At 40.5% G+C, this 12741-nt stretch overlaps 1 protein-coding gene across 2 annotated transcripts in view; it reads left to right on the top strand.

Moving 5' to 3' along the window:
* Positions 1-444: 444 nt before the first annotated feature.
* LOC138013081 (pyroglutamylated RF-amide peptide receptor-like) overlaps positions 445-12741 on the top strand; it is a 50132-nt gene continuing 37835 nt past the window's right edge. The window contains exons 1-2 of one of the 2 annotated variants that reach the window (XM_068860044.1): positions 445-657; positions 1575-1621. Coding sequence is in view for 1 of the 2 variants with exons in the window: in XM_068860041.1 (XP_068716142.1) it covers positions 1495-1621 (127 nt within the window). In the remaining variant the exon portion in view is untranslated. Of the gene's footprint in view, positions 658-1441; positions 1622-12741 lie in introns of those variants that run through there. The other variant, XM_068860041.1, reaches the window with a different exon arrangement.

Raw genomic sequence — 12741 nt, 5'->3', positions numbered from 1 at the left:
GACGAGGGGAAGGGCATTTGAACACCATTTTGGCCCGAGGGGGCGGAAATTTGAACGATCCATTCTTCAAAAGCTCAAAGTCCCAGGCTCAAAGTCCCGGCAGAAATTTTATGAAACATGACCAAAAAAATTGCCTAAAGTCTTTGTCAATTTTTCGATTTATAGACATTTTGCAAGATTTTATAAAGTCTGTAAATTTTAAGTATTTCTTCTTGTTGTAGCTCCAATAATTTATAAACATTTAACATATATTTTTTAGACCTTTACTCAACAAAACTGTGTAAAATGTCAGTAAAATAAATTTACAGAGATTTTATATTTATCGGGTAAAAGTGTTAAAGTCTGTAAATATATTATTTACAGACATTTTATGAAGTCTGCAAATGGTCAAAGTTTTCCATTGTTTTAATATAGCGCTGTAGAAATCTGTGTGGGAATCAAAATCGCGTATTTGTGATCTTCATACAAAATAAAGGGAAATAAAGTGTGCGTCTCGTTTTCAACGTGAACGTCCAACAATAGCGGAAATGCAATGAGCAGTTCTAACGGTAAGTGCTATCTTACTCCGCAGTGCATGGTGACGAGGCAGAATCGTCTGGCGTTTGACAGAGCAAATCTGTAAAGTGTAAAGTGGCCACTGAGAGTTAAAGGGTTAAGGTAAGACCAATTCTACGAAAATCTAGTAATTCATCGGGATTCATTAATGTTTTCTGTCCGATGAAGGTGAGAATAGCATGGGTGCAGGTTCATATTTCAAGCTGGACGAAGCTGACTCAGAATGTTAAGGAAAAATAAAGTTAGATAGATAGATGGATCGATTGATGGATATGGATATGCAATCAAACTTGAGTATACAGTTTCGAAACGATGATTAAAATATTATCAGTCGATCGTGTTTTTTCTATTCACTCTTTGGCCGTGAAATCCGGAAAAGATGTTTTGTGTTAATTGTTAATTTCAATTTACAGTGTCCCCAATTAGTGCTTCAGCGCTAGAACGACTAGACACTTAAATAAAGTTCCTTTCCTTTCGTTTCGTTTCCTTTTTTTTCTTCTATGCATTCTATATTATTCAAAGTTTTTTCAAGAAGACGCAAAAATAATTGATCTAAAGATCAGTTTTCATATCCATCACAGAAGCCATTTGTGGCATCTTTAGATAGAAGATTTCTTAGTAATCGATTCATATCTTGAGCTATTTGCTGAAGGAACAACGAGTCTTTGCTACCATTATTATTTTTAATTATTTCTAAATTCTCTCTTCTAGCTGACAATGTGAAGAACGACTCATTTCCCCGGCACCTTTTATAAGCCACGTAGTTTGAATTAATTTCCTTCAAGTTTTCCCGTCAGCTGTGTCAACAAGTTGATCAGAATGACTTGATGCAAATTTGTTTGAATATTTAAGCAATTTTGATAGTCTTGCCAATTCCCAACGAAAATCATCCCTTCGACCAATTGACTGTTATGGCCGTTTTGGGATGCTTGTACCTTAATGACTATACGTGTACGGTTTACTAGTGAGGGTGTCCCTTTGCAAACTGATGGCCATTTGAGAATTTTGTTTCTCTTCAGCACCATCGTCTTTCAACGTCTGACCCGATTTTGTAACGGACTCAGAGGTATGTTTGATTTTTTTTTTTTGCGTAAGAGAACATATCTTAAAAATTTGACGGAAATTTTTGCGGTAATTTTACGGTCCCTTGTTGAAAGCTTAAAGTTGGCTCACACAGCAAAAATGTTTAATGAAATTGAGCTGTTTTGGCGTCAGGGAGAGGCCTTATCGATTCTTTTCAAGCTCCGGCAAATTCAAGCATGCTTATAATATAATTACACTGGTAACGAAATAAACAGAAAAATCGTCAACTCTCATCTTATCTGTCATCGTGAAAAATTCTCAATGGTCAAGATAGTGGTGCAATAGCGGCTTGGGATTGCCTTAGACCATTGCAATAATGCCCTCAGGTTTGTAATTGAGGCTACGAGGTGGAATAAAAAGCTCAGTGTAAAATGCTTAAATGGGACTCTACCACTTTTTGGTGTAGTAATGATCACCAAACTAAAGTGGAAATGATTTTCTCATTAACTATTAAAAGCTCTCAGGAAATAGTCAAAGAGGAAACAAGTTTGGTGATTTCAATTTAAATCTTAAAATCCATTAAAACCATTTGACGTGAATGTCATTCGAATGAAAAGTGATTTTTTGATGCCCTACAATCACTTTTTTAGTGGGTTGCCATATGGCAATCTAGTCAGAAACCGACTTAAAATTCGTCGCTTGCTTTTTTTTTCGGTTTTGACTGGGTTGCTATATGGCAATCCGATCGGAAAACGAGTCAAACTTAGTCCTTTTCTTTTATTTCTTCTTTTTTTGTATTGGAAAAACTCTTTCGTGTCACTACCCTGCTAAATGGTGTCTTTGTGCATATAGTCTTCTGCGCGTATTTTGGTAGGTTTCAGGGGTACTAAGAAATGCGCAGATTTCTCTGGCGGACACAATAGAATATTTAATTAACCTGCTATGGCGTCGAAGTCATTGGAACAAAAATGGCGTTTTGGTGGATCTTTAAACAAAATATGCCCTTATGGAGCTCGACTGGAACTTCAATTGGATAAACAAGACAGGCGGTGAAAAATAAAAATCTGGAATCTTACAAGAGACGAGTAATGGACTTCAACAACAATCTTTCGCCCATCGAGCCTTAATCAAAAAGAGCTGTATTTCTAATATTTAGCAAGAGTGGTGTTATGTACAACACTGAAAGCAAATGGGAAATTCTCTGGAAACTTACGGGTTTACCAAAGACAGAGAGGGAATCGAACACCTTAATGGGGTTGTCTGACTACTTATATTTATTTGTACTCAATTCTGCACAGTCTTCCGGTAACAAACAGAAAATTCGTTAATTCTTGTTATATTTATTTTGTGCTCACCTCAGCACAGTCTTCAGGTATTAATAATTGGAAATTTGACAGCCAAGAATTATTTGAAAGATAGCTTGTTGTCTATTTTGTGCTTCATTATTCAAGGAAAGGGTTCTTCAGGAAAGGGTTTGTTGCGTTTGGTAATTTCACACGATTGCGTTTCTTATTTTCACGCACGCAATGAAATAGAAACGGCTTTTTGCCTCTAATAGAAAACATGTTGTTTGTTTCAATAAATTTTTCGCCGGAAAAGAACTTGGTGAGGTTTCCGGCCTTTGTGAATATCATGTTTTGTAGTATTCGAGTTTAACAAATTTGCACCGTGGGTTCAAATATGATACGCGAGGATTTGTTATAAGAATGACAGAATTTTTTTCTCTCTGACAAATGATTAATTGGCCGGTAACCAAGTTTTAAACGTCAGAAAAAGATCTGGTTTTTTTTTCATTATAGTGTAAAATGAAGCTTATTTGGGAAGCCAACAATATTTCTTTAAGTTCCTGGCTATATTGTCATTTTGTGTGACATAGTTCCCTTAACGATTAAGGATTTTTAACCTACGAACATTTAGATAGTAAAAAGCTCCATATTTATTAACCGTTTCCTTTGTTTTTGTGCTTGTCAGCATTGTGATTTGCAACAATTCGCAAGTCTGTTTTTGTATCTCATACATGTTTAGATTCTCATTTACAAACTTTGTTTTGATTGGCCGCTTAACTACATGATTGTGTGAATAGTTCACCCTGACGTCAAAATAGATAAGTTTTTCAGGAACCCGACAAAGAAGGCTTCCTAACCCAACAGACGAAATGTAAATATTCAGTTCAATATTACAACAAAATTAAAAAACCGAAGACGGAAGTTTCTCGGCTAAAATGAACGTTGTTTTACCCTGAAAACGACGAACGATCAACATACTTTTCTGTAGTTTATTCAGTTGACACAAAGTAATCGCGTACGTGCACCTTTATGCTTGCTTAGCAAGTGATCAATTTCTTTCTCTTGACAGCGCATCATCACCGTCCCCTTGATGGGGACCTTGATTAATTGAAGTCAGAGACTGCAGAAATTTTAGTGTTTTTGCGATCGATTGTCATTAATCTTTCGATGCAAATTCGATTCAGAGTTACATATATAACTAATTACATACATATAATTACATACGTATATAACTAACTGCAGACAGTACTGTTTCGGCCTTCTGAGCCTCATCAGTGCAGTGCTGATGTCTGGGATGGAGGTACATGTGGTACATCTAAGCCATGCCAGAGTGCTCAAACTAGCGAGCTAGTGAGCATATATATATATACAAAACCATGTTATTCTTTTCTTCATGTCTTTTGGCTTGCCTTTTACTGTTAACTCCAGGCTCTTACGGTACTTTTTGGTGCAGACCTGGCATCATATTAGACTGAGAAGAACCTGAATTATGAAGCGGAAACAACATCTTCAGTCCTTTCTTAGTGTGTGCAATAAACGTTTGCTTAGGGCAACTGCAAGACGTGCATGACATGTGGGAAAACGTCTGTAAGAGCAATTTGCAGTTAATTTTTTTGCAGACTGTGCCCCTGTGATTGGATTTCAAAACTATGTTAACTTAACACTGAGTGACCAAAATTTTAAGACTTAATTTCAAAAAGACAACTGTCTATTTCAACTGAAATTTTCCCGATTTACTGTTCTGCCGTTACTAACTTTAAGTTCTTAAGAGAGCTGGATCCAGGAGAAAATCGCACCAAAGGCTCACTAGTTAGAGGATGTAATGGGTGTGTACGCTGCAGAATTAATATGAAGCACGGGAGTTTTGGGCTTTCAGACTTTTAAACTCACGTTTTGCATATATAATAAGCTGCATTCACACTCTGAAAGTTTAAGCGAGTGAGCCTTTGACGTCACTTTTCCCTGGATCCAAACCTTTGAAGTCCAATCGGTCAGTTTTGAACGTGCATAATTCGCAAAGTGGATACCTGTGATGCACAGACAAAAAGCCTTCGCCACAAACTTTACCTACAGTCAGACTTCCCAATAGAGCAATCACGGGCCGATGATGAAGATAATAGGTCAATTCAAATCACAATTCAAAGCCAAATTCGAGAGCATCTTCCCTCATCAGTTTAAATAAAGCCGATGTGGCTGCAGAACTTACTGCGAAAGAAGCTGAATTCAACACTCTTCAAGAGCAAGCGCGACCAAAAGAAGAGGTAGCGAGAATGGAAGCAGTACTCGCACGCAGGAAAGCGGAGTTGGAACAGATGGAAGTGATGGTAGGAGCGAGCCTGGTGTTATATCAAGAAGTTGCGAAAGCAGAGGAAATGTCTACCCAGCTGAAGATGATCTCTTACAAATCCTTCCAACCCAGTCAGCCCCCTTTAATCAATCACCACCAGTGGAACATTCCACTGAAGTCAGTGCAAAGGCCTCAAGAACAGAACCTCATCCCATTCCACAGTGGTCTCAAGGAGTAACTCTTCCTCCAGTCCATGGTCCACAGATTAATCAACTATCTTGTTTTTCCCAAGAATTCACTCCAAAGGCAGATACCACCGCTGTGATAATCGCCGCAATAACTGATTTCGTCATTATAACCCATCTTCCGGTACCCGAGCCAAACGTCTTCAGCGGTGAACCTATAAAGTATCCAGATTGGAAGTCGTCTTTCTGCGCCCCTTTAGACAGAAGGAAATTACCTTCAAGTGACAAGATGTACTATCTAAAGCGATACGTGAGCGGATCTGCAAGAGAGGCTATCAGTGGACTCTTCCTGTTGAACTCCCAAGAAGCCTATGGAAGCGCATGGGATATCTTAGATGAGAGATTTGGTCACCCGTTTATAATATCAAAGGCCTACAGAGGCAAACAACAGAGATGGGCGAAGATCGGTACCAGATACCACCGGGGCCCCAGGAAATTCGCCGACTTCTTGTCAAGTGTGGAAACCGCTATGCATGTGGTCCAGGGCCTTGATGTTTTAGACGACTACGTAGAGAATCAGAAGTTGCTCCTCAAGCTACCAGACTGGGTCATTTCTCGATGGAAACGAAAAGCCAACAAGCATCTGAGAGAAGATAATATTTATCCAGGCTTCAAGATGTTTGTTACCCTCGCCATTGCAGAAGCTGACTTAGCATGTAATCCGATCTCCTTCTGCAATGCTGTGAAAGAAGCAGAAATGAAACCGTACGTAAGGGAAAGAGAACCAAAGATGCCAAAGAGAACAGGACTACCTTCTCTGTTAAGGCAAATGAAGAAGATTCTAAGGAATTGAGTACAACAGAAAAAACAGCAGCTCAAATGTACCTTCTGTAAGAAGACAGGCCATCAGTTTGACGGCTGTTCAAAGTTCAAGTTCGAAACACTGGTCATTAGGATGACGTTAGTCAAAGAAAACAGATTGTGTTTCGGATGCTTAAAGAAGGGTCATGCATCTCAAGATTGTCGAAGGAGGTTGACCTGCTCTACCTGTAACAAGAAACATCCTACCTGTCTCCACGAAGATAGAAGTATTCAAGTGAAGAAGGAAGAAAGAAGACTAGGTGACTCCGTTTGCGCTCCTAAGTCGACTGCATGCGCCTTACAAGGGGTCTGGCTATCAACAAGTTCCAGAGCCGACAAAGAAGTGTTGGTAGACATCATGATAGACAACCAAAGTGACGCCACATTTGTCTTGGATGAAGTCCGTAGTGGTTAACTCTGTGCTGAGGCAGAGCCGACGAAACTTCGACTTAGCACCATCACAAGTAAAGAAGAACTTGTCGGAAGCCAAAGGGTAAAGGGTCTGCAAGTCAGAGGGTACAATACCAACCTCAAGATTCAAGGACAGTGATTCCCACCGATGAAAGTCACGTACCCACTAAATCAGTTGCCAAGAAATGGGATCATCTACGCCCAATAGAAAACTAAATGCAAGATCTCTTGGACAGCAACGTTGGGTTGCTGATCGGATATGACTGTTCCCAAGCACTGACCCCAAGACAAGTTATCGCTGGGAAATTAAGCAAACCATATGGGATCAAGGCAGATCTCGGTTGGAGCATTGTAGCTACCAGTAATGCGAAGAGTGAGAGATCTCTTTGCCACAGAGTTGCTGTACAGTACCTGTTGTAACAAAGAAGGACATTGTAGGAGCGCTGGAGTCTGACTTTAAGGAGAAAAAGGATTCTGAGATGACGTCCAGAGAAGATATGCAGTTCCTTAAGATCATGGAAGAAAATATCAAGAAAGCGGAAGATAGGCAATATGAGATGCCGCTGCCATTCAAGAAACGGCCGCTATTGCCCGATAACCGCACTAATGCAGTCACCTGACTTGAGTTCCTAAAACGAAGATTTCGTAAAGATAGGAAGTACCAAGAAAATTACATCAAATTTATGAACGAAGTTTTGGGCAGAGGGGATACTGAGAAGGCTCCAGACGTCAACGAGAGATTAAAGTGGTACATGCCGCATCACTGGGTTTACCATCCAAAGAAGAGGAAGGTCAGAGTGGTGTTTGACTGATCAGCGAAATTTAAGGGAGCCTCACTGAATGAACATTTGCTCAGTGGACCTTACATGACAAACAGTTTGATCAGTGTCTTGTGCTGGATCAGGAATTGAAGTATTCGCACGCTGTTAATCGTGACGTAGAGAAATGTTCCATTAGTTTATTGTTCTTGATGAAGATCGAGATTACCTACGCTTTCTCTAGTGGCCAAACGGTGACGTAAGCCAACCTCCTAAAGAATACAGAAGGATTGTCTACCTTTTCGGAACAACCTCGTCACCTCGTTCTACGAGGTACGGTCTGAAGCACATGGCAAATGAAGACAAGGAAATATATTTTAAACGATCGTGCAGTCATCGAATCTATACCTGAACGTGAGAGAGCTGCCGACGTCAAGTTAGACATACCGTCTGAACAACTTCCGATAGAAAGAGTTCTTGGCGTGCAGTGGTCCTTGGAGTTAGACTGCCTTCGTTTCTCCATTATTCTGAAAGACCAGCCCTTAAAAATAAGAGGAGTATTATCAACGGTGGCGTCTGTGTACGACCCCCTTGGTTTCCTGGCCCTTTTGATGCTATGAGGGAAAAGAATCCTGCAAGAGTTTGGCCTCAACTGGGCCGATCCTCTATCAGAAGACGTCCTGCCACGGTGGGAGCAATGGTCAAACCTCTTACGATTAAAAGAGCTGCAAATGATAAGATGCTTCAAGAAAAAGAATATGGGTAAGAGAAAGACCTGCGAATTGCCCAACTTCGCAGATGCTAGCACATACGGTTACGGACAGTTCTTGTACCTAAGAGTAAGGGACGAAAATGAAAATTTAAACGTAACATTGGGGATGGGCAAATTTCGTGTTGCACCTTCGAAGGTATTTACTGTTCCAAGATTTGAGCTTACAGCAGCGGTTGTTTCAGCCAAGGTTGGTGCGATGCTGCAAGAAGAACTTAACTACGCCAATCTAAAGCAGTACTTCTGGGCGAACTCGAAGGTAGTTCTTGGATACATGAACAACGAGACGAAAATATTTCATACGTTTGTGCCGAACAGAGTTCAGACGATCATGTCCAATTCTGATCCCAAAGAATGGTGGTACATAGATACCAGGAACATTGTGTTGTGTTCTTGGGCAAGACACTTTAATCTCACGGTGCCTCTCTCCGCCCAGGTGTATAAATGGGTACCGGCAAAATGCTGGGGTAACCCTGCGATGGACTAGCATCCCATCCAGGGGGGACTAGGAATACTCCTAGTTGCTTCATGCTAATGAAACCGGAAATAAGTGCCGGCCTGATGAGCCTTCTCGCTCGTAAGCAGAGACTTTACTTTACTTTTTAGATACCATGAACAATCCATCTGACTATGCGTCAAGAGGATTAAGGGTTGAAGAGCTGATGAATTCCAATTGCTTTAATGGACCCTCATTCCTCCGGGAAAAGAATATTCCAATTGAAGGATAAAAAATTCCTGCGTTTTAGATTGGTGATTCAGAGGTCAAAACTAATGTGCCTACGACTTCAGCCGAAGATTCCTTCAGTATACTTGACTGTATTTCGAAATATTCTAGTTAGGTCAAGGCAGTTGCACTAATCACGTGTCTCAAGAGAGGTTTCAAGAAGAATAAGTCAAGAACAGTCACCATAACTGTGGCTGAAAGAGAAGATACTGAAACGCTTATCCTTAAGGAAGTACAACGCACAGCTTTCGCAGATGAAATCACAAGACAGCAGCAAAGGAAGCAGTGGCAAATGCAAGTTGAATCGTTTCTTTGATGACCATGGATTACTGGGAGTTGGTGGAAGACTGGAAAAATCTTCCCTTCCCTTTGAAACAAAACGTCCCATCATCATTTTACCAAGAGGTTCTCATGTCAACAAATTTAATGATCGATCACTACCATCAGAAAGTGAATCATCAAGGGAAAGGATTGAGCAGGAACGAGATTCTTTTTAATGGGCTATGGATTGTAAATCTCTCTGCTGCAGTATCTTCCCACATCTATAGATGTGTACAATGCAGACGTCAAAGACGACCAATCGAAGGTCAAAAGAAGGCCAATCTCACCCCTCCCTTTACCTACTGTGGTATGGACTGCTTCGGACTATTCAATCAGAGAAGGCCGCAAAGATTTGTTGAGGTATGCAGTAATATTTACTTGCATGAGTTCACGAGCAGTTCATATGGAAGAATTACATGACATGACAACAGACGTCTTTATAAATGCCTTAAGATGCTTCATGGCCATTCGAGAACCAGTTCGACAGTTGAGGTCTGATCAAGGAACAAACTTTGTATGAGCAAGGAACGAACTGGCAAGTGCTCTCAAAGAGTTAGATAATGGCAGGATTCATTTATTGGAAAATCGTTGCGACTTCGTCATGAATGTTCCCTACTCCAGTCGCTGGGGAGGAGTATGGGAAAGGCAGATCAGAACAACCAGAAGCATCTTGAGCACTGTTCTCGGCCAGTATAAAGGACGTCTTGATAAGTCAACTCTTCGTACCTTCCTAATGAAGCTATGGCTATTATCAACAATCAACCAATGACCCACCAATGTCTGAATGATCCGAAGAGTTTGCAACCTTTAACTCCGAACCATCAATTGAAGATGAAGACCAAGATACTGCCCCCACCTCCTGGAAACTTTGTTCCAGCCTGCTCTCTCTCAGTGGTGGGAGAGAAGGAAAGTCTGCACGAGTAGCTCTGAATTTTGAATGCTGCCTCCTGACGTCACGCTGAGAGAGCTGTCAAACACTAGCCAATCAGCGCGCACCCAAAGTAAACATTGAAAAACAGCAGGGTGCAGGGATGGCGCAGTGGTGAGAGCACTGGCCTCCCACCGATGTGGCCCGGGTTCGATTTCCATACTCAGCGTTATATGTGGGTTGAGTTTGTTGGTTCTCTACTCTGCACCGAGAGGCTTTCCCCTCAAAAAAAGAAAAAAATTGACTTGATTTGCGTTACTTGTCAATTTCAGTTTACAGTGTCCCCAATTAGTGCTCCAGCGCTAGAACGACTAGACACTTAAATAAAGTTCCTTTCCTTTTCTTTCAAGCCACGCGTTGTGTATTTCAAATCGCTCGAGGCAGAAACTCCCAAATACTGTAAAGGAAGGAAGCCTTCGCCAGAAAATCGTAACAACTACTGGCAATGCTGTAAAGCGTAGCTGAATATTCTGTACGGTAATTCGTCGAAGTCCCTTTCCACAGAAAATGTGTTTTGTTCGTAAGAGAAAAACTTAGCACAAACTTGAAATGACGGGAAGCGTAATAGAGAAATGCCTGTTCCCTGACCGCATCTTCACTGTGTGAGACTCGTCGACCACAACTGCTGCCAAATTTCGGTAAAGCGAAGCGGAGTTATCTTTTTTTTAAATTTATTTCTATGAAATACTCACACTTTGATACTAGACAGATATTCTAATACGGACACCATTTTATTTCAAATGCTTATCGAGTATTTGTGATAACAGATATGTATTTTATTTTTGAAAATTGGAATATTTTGTTTTCAAGTGTATTGGAGTATTGCGGAGTTACCAGGAGAGTGGAGCAGCCTTTTCCGCTTAACCAAATACTTGTTAAATCGTGTAGAGTTCCTCTATCGTTAAATAAGCAAATGACACAGCCGAAAGGCCCAAGTTTTGTCCACATGTCATCTGTGATAATGCTTTGTCGAGGACAGGAAACTACCATGGTGACATGAAGTCGCCCTCGTTGCATTTTGTTGGAAAATAAGATCAGTCCGAAATTTTGACAAGGAAGGAAGCTCTGCCCAACATTCGATCTTCGAACGACCTGTACAGAAGGTGGTTCTCCTCCTGGATGGAATGAACTACAGTATGTCGCCCAGTATCCGACCGGTACCAGCATCCCACCAGCTAAAAACTAATTTCAATTTTTGAAACGCCCCTATTAGTTTACGGAAAACGAAGGAAACCGAACATTTAAGCTTTGAGATGCACGTTTTGGCGGGCTTTAAGCTTTAGGATCATTTGCAGAAGGCGCCGTTCTGTTCAGTTGAGTGGTCGGAGTATTCCTGGCTATTATTTACGCTTTTCACTGCACAGTAAAACGACCGCTATTGAAGAAAGGATTTGTAAATCATGATACATTTGAAGGAACGTTTCGATATTTGCAGTGAGTATTCTCAAAGAATTCAAGGAATTATAATAATTTTCAATTAGTCCTGAAATGAACTGTTTCTAGCTAGAATAACGGAGGCCAGAATCGTCAACAATTTTTTCACTAATCGTGCCTAGAATACGACCAGTTTTTTTGTCTACTGTGCAAAAATCATTGCATAAGCTGCAGTCGTGATTAATTTCATATCGTTAACTTTAAATGATCTGCGTGTAGTGTAATGCTATTCTGAAACAACTCAATTAAAATCTTTTCAGTGCTTTATCGAGCGGAATTATTTTCCGTGTGTTGCATCTCACCGCACTTTGCATAACTACCGGATTCTCAGTCGTCGTAAGTCGTCCAAATTCTAATGGCAAAGTACTTTTCAAGAGCAAAGGAAGACAAAAATATCTCTTCCCCGCCGAAAGTTACGTTTAATTACATTGTTATTCATGTGGTTGCATACTGGGCTCGCTTGTCGGATACTGGGCTGTAATGGACATTTGTAAAAATGCAAATTGCACTGGCGGAACCGAATGTAAAAACGCAAAGCTTGTTTTCCCATATTACATACTAAATTTATTGCTTCAGGGCCAAATTTCACAGCTTTTGCGGCTAAGGAAGGAAAATTATAGCAGTTTTAAACTGAAGTGGTTGGACATTGGGCAACATACTGTAGAGCAGTGCCAGTATCTTGCTTGACTCATGCCATCGATGTTTGACGGTTTACGCGGTAATTATTCACGTTTTTTCTTATTGATTCCATTTAGAGTGAATGCACTAATTGTGAACTACTCAAACTTAGCTGATCATGGAAATCAGAAAATCCTTAATAACTTGGTGGGAGTGTAACTACCGTCAAGTAATTTACCATAAGAAGCCTTTTTTTGCTTAAGGTTTTGCGTCTTATAGAATACTACATGTACTAAGTTACCGTTCGAGTCTTTCCGCTGTTTTCCCTCAAAGTTCCCCAAAAGAGAGTAGAGAGCTTTTAACAGGATGCGCGAGGTAGAATTTATGCCATGTTTGTACTCAGATATGATTCAGCTTTTTCACGCGACAATAATCGCGACATTTCTTAGCAAGCTAGTAACTTACGTTAGTTTTTGTTGACATAAGCGGAGCAAGTCAACGCCTAAGTTTAAGTTTTTCAGCTTCAAGCTTTCTCAAGTTTCTTCAAGTTTTCAGCTCCAAGTTTCATCAAGCTTTTTCAA

The sequence above is a fragment of the Montipora foliosa genome, chromosome 8 (genome assembly GCF_036669935.1).
Source record: "Montipora foliosa isolate CH-2021 chromosome 8, ASM3666993v2, whole genome shotgun sequence".
Lineage (NCBI taxonomy): Eukaryota > Metazoa > Cnidaria > Anthozoa > Scleractinia > Acroporidae > Montipora > Montipora foliosa.
This window is presented reverse-complemented; position numbering and strand designations above follow the sequence as displayed.